The 17,430-nt window shown below is 47.1% G+C and overlaps 8 protein-coding genes across 8 annotated transcripts; 6 read left to right on the top strand and 2 right to left on the bottom strand.

The window, feature by feature from the left end:
- Window positions 1-490: 490 nt before the first annotated feature.
- Window positions 491-1,864, top strand: EDB93DRAFT_1237150 (GAMM1 protein; the record flags this gene model as incomplete). The annotated part of the gene is made up of 8 exons (XM_041451390.1): window positions 491-538; window positions 589-676; window positions 729-900; window positions 949-1,036; window positions 1,083-1,235; window positions 1,284-1,457; window positions 1,510-1,750; window positions 1,809-1,864. The coding sequence occupies 8 exons, from the start codon at window positions 491-493 to the stop codon at window positions 1,862-1,864; spliced, it is 1,020 nt and encodes a 339-aa protein (XP_041313626.1).
- Window positions 1,865-2,330: 466 nt separating this feature from the next.
- Window positions 2,331-2,983, top strand: EDB93DRAFT_1074693 (uncharacterized protein; the record flags this gene model as incomplete). The annotated part of the gene is made up of 3 exons (XM_041445112.1): window positions 2,331-2,473; window positions 2,528-2,669; window positions 2,720-2,983. 3 exons carry the CDS (start codon window positions 2,331-2,333, stop codon window positions 2,981-2,983), a joined length of 549 nt encoding a protein of 182 aa, XP_041313625.1.
- Window positions 2,984-3,386: 403 nt separating this feature from the next.
- EDB93DRAFT_25894 (major facilitator superfamily domain-containing protein) lies at window positions 3,387-6,034 on the top strand. Its single transcript, XM_041455880.1, has 9 exons — window positions 3,387-3,634; window positions 3,686-4,028; window positions 4,089-4,279; window positions 4,328-4,811; window positions 4,858-4,917; window positions 4,977-5,070; window positions 5,119-5,290; window positions 5,352-5,413; window positions 5,469-6,034. The coding sequence occupies exons 2-9, from the start codon at window positions 3,709-3,711 to the stop codon at window positions 6,000-6,002; spliced, it is 1,917 nt and encodes a 638-aa protein (XP_041313624.1). The 5' UTR covers window positions 3,387-3,634; window positions 3,686-3,708; the 3' UTR covers window positions 6,003-6,034.
- Window positions 5,977-7,895, bottom strand: EDB93DRAFT_1112429 (uncharacterized protein). Its single transcript, XM_041448135.1, has 8 exons — window positions 7,520-7,895; window positions 7,331-7,469; window positions 7,022-7,277; window positions 6,920-6,973; window positions 6,787-6,871; window positions 6,600-6,727; window positions 6,430-6,547; window positions 5,977-6,376 (listed from the first exon to the last, which is right to left on the bottom strand). Exons 1-8 carry the CDS (start codon window positions 7,710-7,712, stop codon window positions 6,066-6,068), a joined length of 1,284 nt encoding a protein of 427 aa, XP_041313623.1. The 5' UTR covers window positions 7,713-7,895; the 3' UTR covers window positions 5,977-6,065.
- On the top strand, window positions 7,896-9,261 carry EDB93DRAFT_1112425 (ribosomal protein L15e). The gene is made up of 6 exons (XM_041448134.1): window positions 7,896-8,002; window positions 8,163-8,247; window positions 8,298-8,452; window positions 8,505-8,695; window positions 8,751-8,837; window positions 8,888-9,261. The coding sequence occupies exons 2-6, from the start codon at window positions 8,171-8,173 to the stop codon at window positions 8,981-8,983; spliced, it is 606 nt and encodes a 201-aa protein (XP_041313622.1). The 5' UTR covers window positions 7,896-8,002; window positions 8,163-8,170; the 3' UTR covers window positions 8,984-9,261.
- On the top strand, window positions 9,262-11,435 carry EDB93DRAFT_1112420 (glycoside hydrolase family 16 protein). Its single transcript, XM_041448133.1, has 14 exons — window positions 9,262-9,656; window positions 9,710-9,745; window positions 9,810-9,821; window positions 9,870-9,986; window positions 10,037-10,113; window positions 10,166-10,184; window positions 10,235-10,262; window positions 10,311-10,383; window positions 10,434-10,477; window positions 10,527-10,686; window positions 10,741-10,881; window positions 10,931-10,945; window positions 10,998-11,080; window positions 11,131-11,435. The coding sequence occupies exons 1-14, from the start codon at window positions 9,430-9,432 to the stop codon at window positions 11,293-11,295; spliced, it is 1,197 nt and encodes a 398-aa protein (XP_041313621.1). The 5' UTR covers window positions 9,262-9,429; the 3' UTR covers window positions 11,296-11,435.
- EDB93DRAFT_1112417 (sure-like protein) lies at window positions 11,436-12,982 on the bottom strand. The gene is made up of 8 exons (XM_041448132.1): window positions 12,860-12,982; window positions 12,726-12,798; window positions 12,622-12,669; window positions 12,511-12,570; window positions 12,384-12,460; window positions 12,271-12,333; window positions 12,175-12,208; window positions 11,436-12,116 (listed from the first exon to the last, which is right to left on the bottom strand). Exons 1-8 carry the CDS (start codon window positions 12,878-12,880, stop codon window positions 11,479-11,481), a joined length of 1,014 nt encoding a protein of 337 aa, XP_041313620.1. The 5' UTR covers window positions 12,881-12,982; the 3' UTR covers window positions 11,436-11,478.
- EDB93DRAFT_1112415 (ras guanine nucleotide exchange factor domain-containing protein) lies at window positions 12,983-17,396 on the top strand. The gene is made up of 12 exons (XM_041448131.1): window positions 12,983-14,052; window positions 14,105-14,258; window positions 14,316-14,480; window positions 14,531-14,734; window positions 14,792-15,221; window positions 15,276-15,346; window positions 15,403-15,544; window positions 15,603-16,152; window positions 16,205-16,305; window positions 16,359-16,658; window positions 16,710-16,932; window positions 16,983-17,396. Exons 1-12 carry the CDS (start codon window positions 13,258-13,260, stop codon window positions 17,127-17,129), a joined length of 3,282 nt encoding a protein of 1,093 aa, XP_041313619.1. The 5' UTR covers window positions 12,983-13,257; the 3' UTR covers window positions 17,130-17,396.
- Window positions 17,397-17,430: the final 34 nt, after the last annotated feature.

The following is a 17,430-nucleotide window of genomic DNA, read 5'->3' as shown; positions in this document are numbered from 1 at the left end:
CTTTTGCATATTTCGCATATATCCTCGCATGCCTACCGTTCATTGACACTTTATTATATCTAGACCGAGTACAGTACTAGCGTACTGTGATGAGACCTGGTCTTTTGACTAATTCTATACGGGATGATTATATGGTGCTGAAATCGAGTTACGTATTAGTGTACTGTAACTCTTCTGCTCGCTTGATTTCAATATTACGAGCTGCGCCAGGACGAACAAGCTATAATCATGTACGTATGCATACTTCTTACTGAAACTGGCTTGGTCGCGTGCTGCTTCGATAACCACTGCTGATGTATATACTTTGATAATCAAATGGAAACGAAGATTAAGCGCTTAATTTTGCGTAAGCACGTCAGTGTTTGGACTCGCCATCTCAGAGACATTTTTTATGATCTTGGTAAACAAGGTCATCTCTAGCGTACGTTCGTCGACAATTACTTTGGCTCACCTATTTCGCCTGGATTGCAAGCTGAGCAGCAGGACATTTATGTCACACACAGGACCCGCTACCAAAAAGCAGAGAATGGATGTCAAGGTTCGTCTGATCACTCGCAGGATGTATCTTTATCTCTTCCGCCTGGATAGACCATAGGCACTCATAATGGCACCTTCCATTGCGATGAAGCACTGGCAGTTTTTCTTCTGCATCAGACAGACACCTATAAAGATGCAAGTGAGTATGTCAAGTTTTTCATCGGTGCTCACCTTCACAAGCGATTATCAAGGCCTAAAACGCACCAGGGACCCAGCTGCCCTCGATGATTGCGACATAGTAGTTGATGTAGGAGCTATATACGATGAAAGCAAACGCCGATTCGATCATCATCAACGTGGTTTTACTGAGGTGTTCGGTCATGGCTTTAGCACCAAACTGTCATCTGCAGGTCTTGTCTACAAGTATGGATTCTTTGCATTCTTCTCGAGGTAACTAACAGCTCCATAAAGGCATTTTGGAAAGGAGGTTGTTGCCAGTGCGATAGGGCTAGAACCGAGTGATAAGAAGGTTGACATATTGTGGTTAAAAATGTACAAGGTATGCACTCGCTCAAGGTGGCTTGCATCTTTCCAACCATCTGCAGGAGTTTATCGAGGCTCTGGATGCAATTGACAATGGGATCTCGCAATACTCCTCCCAAGAACAACCGAAATATCGCAATCGGACCGATCTGTCGAGTAGAGTCGGATGGCTTAATCCTCGCTGGAACGAGTCTACGGAGTCTCAGAAAGTGGATGTGGGTGTATGCGTCTTTACTTATGACACAACTCACTGAACTGTCTAGGCCCTGTTCTTGAAAGCATCGCAACTGACCGGGGATGAGTTCCTTGGTAGGCTTGACTACTATGCCAATGCATGGTTGCCTGCGCGAGATTTGGTATTGGCTGGGCTCTCATCGCGCCAGAATATCGATGCCAGCGGAAAGATCATATTGTTTGAACAATTTGCTCCATGGAAGGTTATATTGTTATCGATCACGACCTTTCACTGGATTCTGAAACATCTGACAGGAGCATTTATTTGAACTTGAGGCTGAGCAGGGTGTCTCCGAAGATGAACTTCCATTTTATGTGATATACCCTGACGAGACTGGGGGTAACTGGCGTATTCAGGCAGTCCCTGTCTCTCCTGAGAGCTTTGACAGTCGAAAGGCGCTTCCGGAGAAGTGGAGAGGCGTGCGTGATGATGAGTTGTCAAAAGTAAGCGGTGTCGACGGATGTATATTCGTGCATGCATCAGGGTTTATTGGAGGTAGGTGAACCATCAGTGGTGCAGCTGCATCGGAGCTGATCTGTGGTATTTGTTTCAGGGAACAAGACGAAAGAAGGCGCTTTGAACCTAGCAAAATTGGCACTTAAGATGTAATCGAGATCTCGCTTTCAAGGAATCCCCATGATCTCGGTAGCCCATTTTTATATGCCCCGCGAGTTTAAATTGCCGTTATACAAGGTAGCTGATATGTAGACCAGATGAAATGTTCTTTGGTGAAAAGAGCGGAGACCATTTGGTATTCTATACAGTGTCCGATCTACGTAATTAGAGTTGCCGTCGGCGTACTGGTGAGTATTTCTCTCCATGTTAAAGTTAACTTGCTGCAGACACGTTTTGATCCACAACCTACCCGAATAAGATGTGTGGTATTTGAACACATCCGGCAATACTCGCCCTCGTGTTCTTCGCATGTCTCGCAGCTGCATGGGGGCCACGAATCGAACGCGCGCAAAGGTCCAGGATGGTAACTATTAGTTTGGTCTGCCCTTCTCACTTCTAACCCGTATCTTGCTATTTGGAAGCTTTGGCTCTGTTTCATTTCTTTTGACACCGTTGAACGATGCCTTACATCAAAGCCCATTACCACCCTTTCCTTTTCATCCTCATCACTATGTGTGCTATGGCTGAGCTGGGCCTCACTGCATACCTTATCAGCGTTGGAAATGAGAGTCGTAATTGGCCTAGCGCTCGTTATCATTCGCTGTAAGTCCGTTTTCTACCTCTAAAGGAGGTTCGACTAACACAGGATGCATTCAGCTTAATACTCTTCGAGTTCAACGCTGTGTGGACCACGTTATTCGGGGCAGCTTATATGCTGTGGATTGTTGATGGTGCTGTGCACTTTCTTGCCAGCATCGCAAGTTCCATTATTTGGCTTGCTATCACTTCGACACTTTGGGTAAGACATCTTACGGAATAAAACACCAGCAATTTAACCCGGGTGGACAGGGCGCTGCAGCTGGCATGATGCATAACACGCGGACTGGGGGCAACTGTAATTGGATCCTTAATAGCTCCCCATCCGATAACGGGGTCTTGCCATGCGATCCGCCACAGGAGTTGAGTGTATCCAGCTGTCGAGAAACGCTAACAGTCGAAGCTGTCGGCTGGGTACTATTTTTACTCTGCGTCCTCACGCTTCTTGCAACATGCATGTGGGTACGGACGAGTAAGCGAGGATATGTGAGTGCAGAGTATAAGCCGGGGATGTGACAGGTTGATAATCGGTGTCGCCCTTACCAGAACTCGAGCTTTTATGTCTAGGAGATTGGCTGTAAAGCAGGAAGTGGATTTCGGAGGTAGCTCGACGTAGTGTGCGGTGTGGTTTTAATTGGATTTACGCTCGTGATGGCGACTGATGCGTCTGGTACGCTCATAAGTTATTATCGAGTCCGTCGAAGCGATTGATAAGATCTACGGTTACAAATGGCGTGTCAAACTATACAGCATCATCTACTCGCATGGATCCGAATCATCCTGGTGTTACCGAGATAGTTTCATTAGGGTATGCGGGCCTCGTGGTTGGATAAAAGCCGACCTCGCGATAAAGCTCTATCCCACCCGCAACCCTATGTCTGCCCCACCGTATCCTACCCTTATGGATCATGAGTACTGATGCGTCTAGCTAGCCCTAGGTTGAAACGTCGCACGAACCTTTTACTCCCACTATTCACATAAGCTGAGTAGTAATAGTAGTCAGAGCTTTCGCGGCTCAAAGGCGTTACAATCCCCCCCTCCTACTCTACTAGCCCCGATTAATAGGAGACGGATCCCTACGGTGCTAATTTATTAAAGAGGTGTTCAAACCTGATGGCGCTCTGCTGAAGCATGGGCTTAGTTTCGCTGTCAGTGCAACGTACAGATGTGCGTATATATGCTAAACTATACATTGGCTATGGAGCTCATAGACAACAGACAACAGCACTTGCGTCTGATCCATGTGTGCTAACTTTTCGAGACCGAGCAAATCAGAAACTCAAAACAGGAATACGGTTGTGGAGTCAGAGTCAATGTTACGTCATCCAAAATTATCAGATAAGAGCATCAGTAATCTAACGTCCAATTTTCACGAAATGACCGGCCAACGTCTCCAACGCAACACTTCGATCCCAAGCTACACAGAACCACATACAAATTCTACCACCACCAGACATGATGAGGAAGTAGAGAGGGTGGATATAATTCCTTCAACAAGGGCATCCATTGTTCGGGCGTTGGCTCTACTATGTGCATGTTCTCTCAGTGTCGGTAGCCACTAGTGCGTTTTTCTTCCATTCCTCCCATATTTTCCTAACATCTACTGTTCTATGTCTCACAGCGCGTCATACACGCTAGGGCCCTTGAAATCTCGACTTGCGCGGGAGATCAACACGTCCAACACGGAATTTAGTCTGCTGATTTCTGCATTCAGTTTAAACAGTACATGGACACCTCTAGTCGGGGGCTTTATGGCAAGTAAACTTGGTACGACGCTCACTAGTATCATTGCTACTAGTGTCATATTTGTTGGTAAGCAATAATTGTTCAGATACTACGCATTTTTTGATCCCTTTCTAGGCCAGGTTTTACTATTGGTCGGTGACATAAAAGGAGACATTCGATTGATGGTATTTGGGCTGTTTGTGTTCGGATTTGGAGTTAGTCCTCTTGCCGTTGTGCAGGAGTCCATCATAATTCGATTCTTCAAATCGCACGGACTCGGTGTCTCAATGGCACTGGGACTTGTAGCTGGCAAATTGGCTTCATTTATTTCAGCGCGAACTTCTCTCCCTCTTGCGGAACGTTTTGGGCGCCACGCACCATTCTATGTGTCCACATTCTTAGCTGCTCTTTCCCTTCTCATCAACCTGGTCTATATGGCATCCTCAAAGTGGCTTATACGGGGTTCTGGCACTGTCTTGCTAGAGGCTTCCGAGATACGAAGTGAGGCGAGGCGCCGCTCCCTGTACGATCTCTCCGAGGCTCAGACGCTGGAGAGTGTTGCAAAAAAACGTCACATCAGGTTCAAAGATATTCCAAAGCTTGGGGATATTTTCTGGGCGTACGTGACAAGACCAGAACTCGCGACATGTGCTGACCTTTCGCAGTTACATAGGGCTAAACATCCTATGTGGCACTATATGGGCCCCTTTCACCCATTTGGCAGCGTGAGTCTGCATATCAGGATGTCTTTCGTGACTCATGACGTTCTTTGTGCGACTTTTAGCAACTTATTTGAAAAGAGATATGGATTGACGGAGCACGCTGCCAGTACACAAGCTTCCTACCTTCTGGTTGGGAGCATACTCTTGTATCCTGCTGTAAGAGTGTTTTATGTTGTTCCATAATCTTGACCAACGCCGAGTTAGACCGGATTCACGGTAGACCGGATGAAGCATCCACAAGCTGCACTTCGCATGTTCACGCTGTCATCTGTATTGATGTTGTTTGGATACGCTTGGCTTGTTCTTCCACCAGCGTGGACGGGAACACCCTTCCCTGCAGTTGCTGCCTTTGCGACTGGCATTGGCTTTTCCCCTTGTGAGTCAGTATCACACTATTCAAACATCATTCATTCTACATGTTCTAGTACTCCTCGTGGTCTTGGTCCCTCAGCTGGTTCCGTTTAAGTTTGTATCAACTACTCTGGGTGTGCACAAAAGCGTAAATCGTTTACTCAGTCTACTGTCCCTGTCTGATTATGAGCTTGACGTTTCAGATGGAACAAACGGGCGCGACAATTTTCCAAACCATAGCTGGCCTTGTTTTAGACGGTGATCAACGAGTCAAAAAAGGCGACCAGGACACGACACAGCAGTTGTTGAACGTGTTTCTCGCTTTTAATGTTTTGCAGCTATTAGGTATCATCGGTCTATCGCATCTCGATAGTCGACGGAGGCAGGCAGCAGAGACTCTTGAGAACACAATCAGAGATGAAGGGGGTGTCGAACGTGAATCAGAAGAAGAGTCGACCTTCACCGGGGGCGAAGGAGATATCCTGGCTTCAGAAATCGGACCGTTGTCTTCTCAAGACCCAAGAAAACCTCTACTTGGTCGCCGGCCCAGGGCAGATTCTGGCGCCAGTTGTCTCCCTTCTTCTTGTCCTCCCCAAGGAGTTCGTGGACACCCAGAGATAAGGAGGGGTCGTATTTTTGTGTGCCTTTGCGCCATGCTTATTAGCAGTGCTTGGGTATTGTTTTTGAGCACTGCGTGGCTGAGGCTCCGGTCGGGACAGCAAAGAGATTCACATTAGTTCACGTGGCTAGTGTTTAGATACTTGTTATGAGGAGTAACATTTTCCCAGCGTTATGGGCCGCTATCTACGTGCACTCATTAACCAGTGTCCACAAGGCACCCCGACGGTTTCGTCCGAGGTGTCTGATGTTGCAGAGTCATCGAGAAAATTAGGGAGTAGTGCGACGGACGTTGCGAAGTTTGGAGATGGAAAACTCTCGTTTTCGGTACGCTTGGCAGGTAATTGTTTCCTCCATGACTCTATCATTTCCCAGGTGAGGGCCGGATCCCTGGACTTTTTATAGAGAACACCTGGTCCGTATGGGTCGTCCACTCCCCTATCCGAAACATCAAGCGCTACCGCGCCTGCAACTCCAGCCGAGGACGCCGGTTCTGTTCAACATGTCAGTTCAACCGATGAAAACACAATACATCATATATTTCACCATCACTCGTGCCGCTCCAGTTCGATAAGGAAGGAGTGGTTTCTAGTACTTTTTCCGGTTCAGCTATTGTGAGCTCGGATTCATCGTCTGAGAAGACATTGTGAACAGGTTCCGCGACCTGTTGAATGGGTTAGCTCAGTCATTCCTAATGAAGATATTCCAATGCCAACCTCCACCGGTTGTACAAAACCACCAGGGGCACGGAGAGCTGAGCCAAGCCAATATAGCAACGCATGCATGACAGTCGGAGAACGTGATTGGGCGCCTATAACGGGAGAAACAAAGGCTGTCGTCCAGCCTGTCAAGCCATGAAAATTTAATTTTCCTTCTTTGATCTCGCCTAGGGACAGATCTTACCTCGTGAAAACATACCAAAAGTCCACTGCTGGTATGAAGTCAGAATGAAGAAGGGGGTTTGATTATGAACGCAGGTGTCCCATAACTAAAGGATCTCTTAAGAGTCTGGGAAATGTGCATTACGTGCACTTACCTTCCCCCAAAGGCGTTCCTTTCCACGCAATGGGCGCTTCGTACCTTCGGGAAGCTACCAAATATGTTCCGCATTCAGGGCACAAGTAATCTAAGCACGTACCGACTTTAGCTGAGTGAATTGCCACATGAATTCGTCGGACATTATCCAAGGAGGTTGGCAGGCGACAACTACAGATAAATCATGTATGTCGGGATGATCTTGGTTGGCATCTGTCCAGTGAAATGTCTTGAAATTTTCATCATTGCAGCCGTGATTGTCAAGCATCACAAATCCCCAATCTTTCGTTGCAGGATACATGATATGAAAGACTCGTTGAACTGTTTGGAGGGGAAAATTATCCAGCCAATCACACACTCTGATGATAATAAGGTTAAATAAACATCGTGTTACAGGTAATTGTCTACATACCGATTGATATCCGATGCTACAGGAAGCAATAGTTCCGGAATATTGAATCTATGCGAGGAGCGTACTGTAAATCGCTCGCCTGTTTTCCGGTCCTCATCGTGCAGACAGAGCGAGCGATCTGGCACATGCTCCTCGATCCCTGCAGATAGCAATTTAGCTGGCAAAGCTTAATGTTAACAACAAGCCTACAATCATTAACGAGTTCATCAAATGCGGAATCTAGGTAAACTATGTTAGCAAGGTTACGATGTCGTCGGCGAACAGTGAGTATGGTTTTGCGGCTCTTGTGAGACATCAACTCTCGTCTGTGCATGAGCTTCAGCCGGGGTAGAACAGCGTCCTTAAGGTAGCCTTGCAAGTCGTCTGTAGCTCTGTAAGCCATATCGACCTCGCAGCGAATATACGTGAGGGGAATGTTGGCAGTACCCCTTGAGGATAGCAAACATTATATATCCACAGGTTACAACAACCTCGATACAGACTGGAGTAATACAACGATGATTCCGTCGATGAACAACAACAAGAAGCGCATGAGGAAACAAGGGGGTCGCTACGATGCCTAAATGAGGCAGGCTGCTAGCATAATCCGGTGTACAACGGCAATACCCGAAAACCCTCATCCAGTCGTCAAACAAGACGTTGCAGTCGTCCCCGAGTCAAGACCTTCAAGAGGTATGTTTCTGTATCGTTGTTATATGAAGCTATGCCAGAAGGGATCTGCGTTGCTGCCAGAAACTTTAGTTTGGAGAAATCCGAATGGAAATCGATGGATGCTTTCACCTTGACTGGATGTATGTTGATCTGCCGAGTCACTAACCATCTTGCATTACAGCCTGCAACATGGGCGCATACAAATACATCAGTGAGTTGTACAGAAAAAAGCAGTCCGACGTACTGCGTTTTCTTCTCCGTGTCCGGTGAGTCCTTGTGCTTGTGATACATACGAAAGTTGCTGAAATCGCACTAGATGCTGGGAGTACCGCCAATTGAAAGTCGTTCACCGTGCATCTCGCCCTTCCCGCCCTGACAAGGCTCGTCGTTTGGGATACAAGGCCAAGCAGGGCTACGTTATCTACCGTATCCGCGTCCGTCGCGGTAACCGCAAAAAGCCAGTTCCAAAGGGTAAGCTACTAATCGATACGGCCTTTCGATATAAATTTAACTCATCTTTCAGGTGCCACCAATGGCAAGCCTGTCCGTCAGGGTGTCAACCACTTGAAGCCCCAGCGCAGTCTCAGGAGTACTGCCGAGGAACGCGTTGGAAGGCGTTGCGGAAACCTGCGAGTCCTGAATTCGTACTGGGTAAACCAGGACGGTGTTTACAAGTATTTCGAAGTCATTCTTGTGGATCCTAACCACAAAGCTGTAAGCTTGAGATTCCTTCTGCTTGTTATGTTTACGAGGTCGAATTATGGTGTAGATTCGCCGGGATCCCCGTATCAACTGGATTTCAAAGCCAGTGCACAAACGCCGCGAAGCCCGTGGTCTCACCAGCGTTGGGAAACAGGTTTGTTCATTACCTATTTTTCTCAGGACTTTTTCTGATGTTCGTTGCAGAACAGGGGATTGGGCAAGGGCCATCGTCACAACCATGCTCCTGCTCGCTCAACCTGGAAGAAGCACAACACACTGTCTCTTCGTCGTTACCGATGATTTACTTGCATATTTTCTGTTCTTCCATCATGTTCCTTCATGCTCGCTATGCTTTGTATGACCATGAAGCTCCGCTAAAAAGATATCATGTGCTCCTACATCCAGTAAAAGAACTTTTGGAGCTCTGCATAACTATCAGCACCGGATCTCAGCGATTCTCACGGATTGTACCCAAATAAGGCGTACGGTCCGGGTCATCTAAGCGTTCATCATTCCACGGAACAATTTTTTTTAGTGATGACAATACATTTGCCTCGTGCCCAACATGCACGGATTACTGTGAGAGCCTTTATTGTACAACTGCGGTAATTCATTTGGCTGGCCCATCTACAAATTATTGGAGCTACGCTAGTGGCAAATTCCAATGTTGTTGTGTTCGGACGGTCTAGTCATCGCACCTTAAATCCCAGCTCATCTCTCTTTGAATTATATTCCTCCTTCTTACCATGCTGAAAGTTCGACATGCAATTGTTTGCCTATTATGCAGACATCTTTCGGAGACCGTGGCCTTCCCAAGCATTCTCAGTAACATCAATTGGAAGGCCGGAGTTGAGTTGCTGGACAACTTTGAATGGCCAAAGACCACATCACCGACGAAGAGAGAAACCACGCCCAATGGATCTACTATCCTGTGGGTTATTCAAGATACCTATGAAGGCAGTACTTTTTTTGAGTAAGTGTCTCGTCTAGATCACTCCATCACTGCTGGCAACTGACGGGCTGCAGTACGTTTAACTTCTACACCGGTGCGGATCCTACGAAGTAATGTTTAGTTTTCCATCCGATTTTAAAATGGGGTACTCAATACTTAGTGATAATTGTTCAGTGGTTTGGTGAAGTGCGTGTCTATCTGTTGCACGAGATTCTTTCATGGAATTTGAAATAGTTTTGTTGACGAACAGACGGCATTCAACGACGGCTTAGCACGTGTAACCTCCGATAACAAGGTCATCATGCGGGGCGATAATACAACTCAGCTAGCATATGGGGTCAACAGAAACAGGTAAAAAATTCTAGTTTGCTGAGTGTGCCGGGACTAATGTGATCTCTTAGCGTCCGCATAACAAGTCAGGCTCAGTACAATATGGGTCTCTTCATACTGGACCTGGATATGGCTCCATGGGGTTGTGGTGAGACAGCTTGCTTTCAGTTCACTGATGTTATTTAATTATGTTAATCAAGGTGTTTGGCCCGCATTCTGGCAAGTAATACTACGCAAAGGTTGGATGATGAGTCTGACGATGTGGCCAGGACGCTTGGGAATGGGACATGGCCATTTGTAAGTTTGAAATATCTTTGCATTCTCACTTAATGATCTCTATTTAAGAATGGTGAAATAGACATCATTGAGGGTGTACACGACAACGAACACAACCAAGTCACCTGGCATACCGCTCCTGGTGAGCGAATATTCGTTAGCTACTTGCTTCGTAACTCATGTAACTCTCAGGTTGCAACTTAACCCAGAGTACCAACTTCACTGGGTCAATTGTGGTGTGTCCTGTCTTACCATGAATGGGAGGTAATGGGCTAATTGTTGAAGCAAACGAATTACGTGGATAACCTCCAATGCGATGCATTCATCAATGGGAACGCAGGGTGTGGTGTGACAGAATGGAGTCGAGCATCATATGGCCCATTATTTGATGAAGCTGATGGCGGCGTCTTTGCCATGAATTGGGATGAAAACGGCATCGCAGTTTGTACGTTCGTGAACCTCACAGTAGCGTGAGACTCTAGACCGTTTCACCCCACAGGGTCATTTTACCGCGCAACTATTCCGCTGGACATTACACAGGGAGAACCAAATCCGTCCAATTGGGGTGAACCTGTTGCTGCACTGTCCGCTCAGTCGTGTAATATTACTAACTACTTCGCAAATCACTCGATTATATTTGGTGAGTATTTTAATGAAATTCAGATCCTCGTTGCTCACCAACAATGCAGACATCACGTTTTGTGGTGAGACTTCATTATAAGGTGCATTTTGAAGCAATTTATCAAGACTAACTAGGTGACTGGGCCGGCAACTCGTACAATACATCAGGTTGTACTGGCACTTGCCAGAACACGTTGATGGATCCGGCTAATTTTGTTGTGAGATTCTATTGATTTCTTGCATTGATTTGTCTCAACTGGTCCTATAGAATGCCTCTTGGATCATCAATTCGCTCAGTGTCTACAAGCAGACTTTGTTGGTAATTGGCGGCACGTCGGGCGCAACCCGAAGACATCCTATCATGAACTTGGAGATGACTGGTTGGATTATCTCTACAATAGTATTCTTACACATCGTGCTCGTCTCGCTTTGAGATGCTGGCTGTTCAAGCAGAGACATGACAAGCTATTATACGACGAGCTACTATGGACGATCAGAGGAACACGCATCAGTACTTGATACCACGAGGACATGTCAATAGATCTTGCACCCCTAACATTTGCCTTATAATTCGCTTGCATCGGTTACATGAGTGATATCAAAGAACCGGAGTACTCTAAAGTTTCAAGATCCTGGGAGATTCTGTTCCTATTGCCGCAGGGTCATGATCTACATGTGCAAAACATGCCCGTAGTGGAGTAATGCTCGCGTGGCCTTTAGCGATGGCCCAACCATCCGAGCCAAGTGGGAGGGAATCGAGTGAAGGTGTGATGAGGGGTTGGATATCAGGGGAGAATTTGAACACTAGCGTTGCAGGTTCATCTTTCGATACATCGCCTCCAGGTTCACTTTGTTGTGCAAGATACTGTCTCGCCAAGTCCGGGCCGCTGTTTGGCACGTCCCTCGTTGTGGCCGTAGGGTCAGGAGTCGATACTTCTTTAAAAAGTCGCCCGTATGAGTTACGCCACATGTGCGTCCAATGGACATCTATGCCCTCGGGGTTAAGGAGTTCCATTATCATGGGAACATTCACGTTATACATGTCGATTTCTCCGTTGCGCATCCCACCAATGTCTTTACCCCAGTTGTTCCATAGGTACTGGACGATCCTCCCGGAAAGGATATTTGCGGGTTCAAAAAGTTCGTTTGGGGTGGGATGGAGAACAGTGCTGTATGAAATTGCGACGGAACGGATCTGAGATAGCGCCGACGACATTGCGGCACCAATGGTTCCAGACGACATGGCCAAAGCGGCTGGATAATCGTGATTTGTTCATGGAACGTCCAAACATACAGAAGAGAAAGCACAGACTAGAGGAATTTCTGCCAAGGTTTGGTCCCGAGATCTTACATACCAATTGAGATTAGACTTCAAGAGTTATTACAAGGAGCAACTGAAAGCACTGACCACAAAGTCGATTGTTCCGGGATATAGGTTATGAAGCGCAATGTTGGTGCAAGTCGCGGGGGTCTATGGAGTATGCGCGATGAGCTCGCGTCAGGAATAGAGATACTACATACACCGTCCAGCAGTACCCATTCTGCAACTTCGCCCTCATTTAAAGGACGCGAAATTGATGACACCTCTCCCATTCCATCTTCAACAGCCTTTCAATCAAGTACGGTGTATTTCTCATCACACACTCACCAGGTTCCTTCGGGTAGTAATATCTTCCTTTCGTGATTTCCTTAATGTGAAACGCTTTCCCTGCAGGAGGTGCATCAGCACGAGAGCTTGAACAGGATTGTTTAGACTCGCCAATCCATGATTTCTGAGAGCTTGGCACAACTACTTTCACATCCCATCCTGGTTACATGTTAGACATAAGAGTCTTCATGCATGGGGGTTCACTGAAAACTTACTGAGACTTGTAGTGAGATGGCGATAAAGGCCATAAAGGTATGGAGATTGGGGACCTGGAGGGCCGTCATCATTCTTTAGATTGACATGGGTTATAGTCAGCGAAAGATCTTGAGAAGGAAGAATGAGCACTTGCGACGAGTAAAACTCTGGGCATGAGCTAGTATATCAGGGGAATAATAATGAAATGACCCTTGTTGTCACCAGCGACGGCGATGGTGATGAGCGCCTGTGTGTAAGATCATCGATTCCCATAATTAAAAAACTGTCCACCATCTTGAACCACACAATTTAAACTTCTTCTGTCTCGTCGTTTTCGCTTCTGTTTTCTGCTAGCCATTCTTCGACGTCGGCCACAGCGATACCAGGCGACACCTTTAATCGGGGCTAATTCCTTGAGGCCTAGGCTCAAGGCTAGGCTGAGCTATTGTTATTTCTTAGACGTTCAAGTACTCTACTAAGGCTTCCTTCGAGCCGCCGTGTTCATGATTCACTAGTTCACTGGTGATTCCGCACCTCTCGACGACTATCAGGATGACTACGCCAATGACCAACACAAGCCATTGTTTACCTGCCATACCATCCCTCCCACCAATTCAGATGCCCGGCGACACCGATAAAAATACTTACCTTGATGATCCAATTGCACCTGAGTATGCATCGTCCACACCCCCCAAGGCTTCTTTCTCCTCTACTTCATCTACTCTTGTTGTTTCTCGTGGCACTCCTTTCGATACAGGTTGTTCCGGATTCTCATCCTCGACTTCAACCGACCCGTCGTCCCAATCCTTGCGTAAATCAGTCTCTATTGACTCATTTGTTGGTTACGATAGGGAAACGTCACAGAGACCAAGCGGTTCACGGGCAAATGGGAGCAACACTTACTCCACTTTCGAGGCATCTAGGACATATAAACAGGACGGTTTGTTGCACAGCGAGCCCACTCTTTCTCAACCGTCTATTCGCAGTCGCGGTGCGAGTGTGAGTGCGATGAGTCAGAATCGTGTTCCTGGAATAGAGCATGAGCGGGAGGCCGAGCTTTTCCAGCAGCTGAAGCGACCAAGTGGAGGCAGACGGGGCTCTGTGAAGGGCAAAGATCATATTCGAACGCCTCCTCGTCCAGGCGATCTCAATCTCCCTCCACGCATGCCCGTTCAGGTTATTGGAGATACCCGCCGCTTGCATTCAACAACATCGCTCATTTCACTGTCGGCATGTAATCCTGCGCTGGTGAATCTTACGTCAGGGCGCGCAAGGAGCGACAGCCTTGGCTTGCCAACTACTACCGCTTCAGGTAGAAATCTATCGATTGATACCCTTCAGTCCTCTGTGAGCACTTGTTACGCCCATTGAACCCAATTTCTGATGTTTGCGTGCCCAGCTTTTGTCCAAAGAAATAGCCATCGCGGTGGTCGGTTCATCCGGTTGTGGCAAGTCGTCATTTATCTCGGAGGATGCTAAAGCACATGGGGCGTCGGACGTTGAGGCACTATTTGCGTCGCCAGGTGGAACTCCTTCTTCCACTCCTTTCCGTTGTACGTTTATATTCAACACAATACTCATCTTGTTCTATCTGACTGCAATCTTTCAAGACACGCGCCGCTTTGACCGGGCGATAGCACGCGATTTTCCAATGGCAATCTATGAGTTAGACATCACAAAGGTCCTGCACGAAAACCTCCCACCCGTCAGTGGGGTTGTTGTGTGTTATGATGCTGCCAACAAGGCTTCATTTTCTCCTGTGGAAGGGTTCCTCCGTATGTTGCATTTGTCGTTTTCGTGATCTTTTATCAATCATCTTGGAAAGGGCGGATTCGACCGTTGATGCTTCCAACCATGGCGGTGGCCTTGAAGACAGACTTGGATGTTGTTGTCGATCCGCAGGAGTCTTCAAAGCTGTTGGAAATTTATGATGTTGGTCTAGTGCAGGTTGATCACTTGGAAAAAGCAGGGAGGAATAGGATAAAAAAAGTATTCAATTGGTTGACGTTATCTATCTTGCCAGGTCCTCGTGAGTCCACAGAGTGGTACATGAGTGTGGTGCTAAACCCTATCGTTGACATTTCAGATGCTGATCTCCGAAATCCCGCATCACCAGATGCTTGCCACTCACCGATCACTTGGGAAGCCCGAGCATCAGCACTATCAGCTACATCTACCGTCTCTACTTCCACAGCTTCTACGCAGACGATGTCCCAAGACCAGGGTAGCTCGTTGCGACACTCGCCCACCTCTATACTCCCATCATCTCCGCCACCAGTCGCCATCTCTCCAACGCGTGCCCGGTCAACTCCAGATCTCCTCTCGGCCCATGAAATGTCGAAATCACGAGAGTTGTCTGAGCGAAAGTTATCGAATGCTCGCAGTGTCACAAGCTTTGTTGGGTTGTCAAGCGTAAATTCCTCGTCGCTCGGCTCATTTATTTCTGGGAGAGATGTTTCCTTAAATGTTGCTGAAAACGGCCATTTTGATCACCCTGTGAGCAAGGAGAAGGAACCGTGGGTCGTCTGCAATCATTCGACTTAGTGCTGCTAACTTCCTTATTTACTTAGTCGCTCGGGACAGTACGCAACCTTGGAGGAGTTACTCGATAAATTACTATTCCTTGCTGTCAGCGGTGATGGTAAGCTTTTCCTTTTTGACCTGTTGGCACTACAGGATTCACAATGTCGATTGTAGATCCAACGTTTATCTCGCATTTCCTTCTTACATATCGAAGATTTGCAAGTCCTCGCAGTATTCTGTTGGCTATGCAGAAGCGAATGCGGCAACTCGACAATTCAACTGGTGATCCTATGTTTGCGAGCTACGCCCAGATGAGGTATCATAATTTTGCAACTTGAAAAGTTATTGTCCTAACTTGCCGGTTGATCCTGAAGAATATGCCACCTACTTGAAACTTGGATCCAGACGTATCCACAGGACTTCGCTGTTCCGGGGGCCTCTGGTGCCTTACACGCCCTGGTCAGGTCGATCGTCGGGAAGACATACCTTCTGCATTACGGTTCCGATTTTCTCCCTTTCCTTTCACATCTTCCCAACATCGTAGACACGGATGCGGCCTGGGCGCTAAAATCCGAAAATCCTGTGGACGAGAGCGAGGACCCATACAGCATATCAGACGGGGAGGAGGAAACACTGGTTGTTGAGACCGAATCACCTTCTACGAGCCGTTCGTCAGTGGTTCGCTCGAACGACAACCTCCCTAGTGCAGCGAGCGTCAGGGAACGCAAGTCAAGCTTGCCGCTGAGCGCAAATATATTTATACCAGGGAATTCGAGTCACAGCCAAGGAGACGCACAAGATATGTCTCCGAAGGACCTCCTGAGCAAACTAAGGGCTAATGCCCAGACTTTGGCTTCCTTTGATTGCTCCGCGATTGCGGAGGAGATCACGCGAGTGGAAGCGAAGTTATTCATGGATATCGAGGTTAGCATTGTTTCTTACTGCGATTGCCGCAATCATGACGGCCTCTTTGTAGCCACGGCACTGGTTGCAATATACCCTCATGCCCGGACGCAAAGACCCTGAGTTGGACTCAATATCTCGATTCAATGCTATCTCCAATCACCTTGCCGATTGGTAAGTCGCCGTGGGTGGGTATCAATGACAAAGATGGTTAATGGTTTCTTCAGGGTGGTATCCCTCATACTATGTCACGATAAACCGAGGAACCGCGCAAAGCAGATAGAGCGATTCGTAGATATCGCGCACGAGCTCCGCGCGTTAAACAATTACTCAGCGCTCCGTGCTTTCGTTGCTGGAATCAATAACTCCACTTTCCAAGGCGATGAAACCATGGAAATTTTCAAGAACAAGACTCCGGATCACTACAAGAATCTGTTGTCTTGGGATGTTCTTCTTCAACATCGCGGAGCTCACCAGGCTTATCGCATGGCGCTCAAAAACACCAAAGGCGCCTGTATACCAGCGCTGTAAGTGCGCTGACTTTTATTATAAATAGCTTGATCTTTACCTTTTATTAGGGAGGTCCATATGTCCGACCTGATCCGTGCCCATGAGGGAAACCCCAATGTCAATCTGGATGATCCTACAAAAATCCATTGGGGAAAATTTAATATGTTTGGTCGGTTTATTCAAACAACCACCCACTGCCAGATACAGTGCCAAACAAATCCGGATTATTGCTTACCGTCACGAGATCGAATACTGAAGGTCATATTTAACGAATATGTCATGTCGGAAGATGTGCGTCTTGGTTCGAGAACTCTTACCCTCCCTTAATTGACTCTACACAGATGCAAACATCTCGAATGGCGCCTATCCCAGACTCAGATTTAGTTGAGGAACCCTTCCGCTCCACGCTGCCTCGAACGATGTCACGCGAACATTCAACATCTTCCCAGAAAGACGCAACAATTCTTCGCAGAATACTGCAACGGTGAAGACAGCTTCCAGCATGTATCAGGATTTCCTTTATGTATCTGCAGTTTGTTTCTATTCATCTGTCGCTCTCAGAAATCCCATTTGTTTGATACCCCATCCTGTACGTATTATATTTGTTGTTATTCGGCAAATGTACCCTCCCATGTTCAAGTTACGTCGCTACTTCACACTCATCCCATAGGCGCAGTAGTAAATCTTAGCATCCATTGAACCAGTCGAAGAATGACCGATTGATGTGTAATGCTCTTAGTCAAACTTCAGTGTCAAGATCGAGCACGTGACATTTTTGTGTACGTTTTG

The sequence above is a fragment of the Suillus bovinus genome, assembly GCF_016758785.1.
Source record: "Suillus bovinus strain UH-Sbo-P2 chromosome Unknown EDB93scaffold_1, whole genome shotgun sequence".
NCBI lineage: Eukaryota > Fungi > Basidiomycota > Agaricomycetes > Boletales > Suillaceae > Suillus > Suillus bovinus.
The sequence above is the reverse complement of the archived record's forward strand: the minus strand, read 5'-3'. Positions and strand labels throughout refer to the sequence as shown.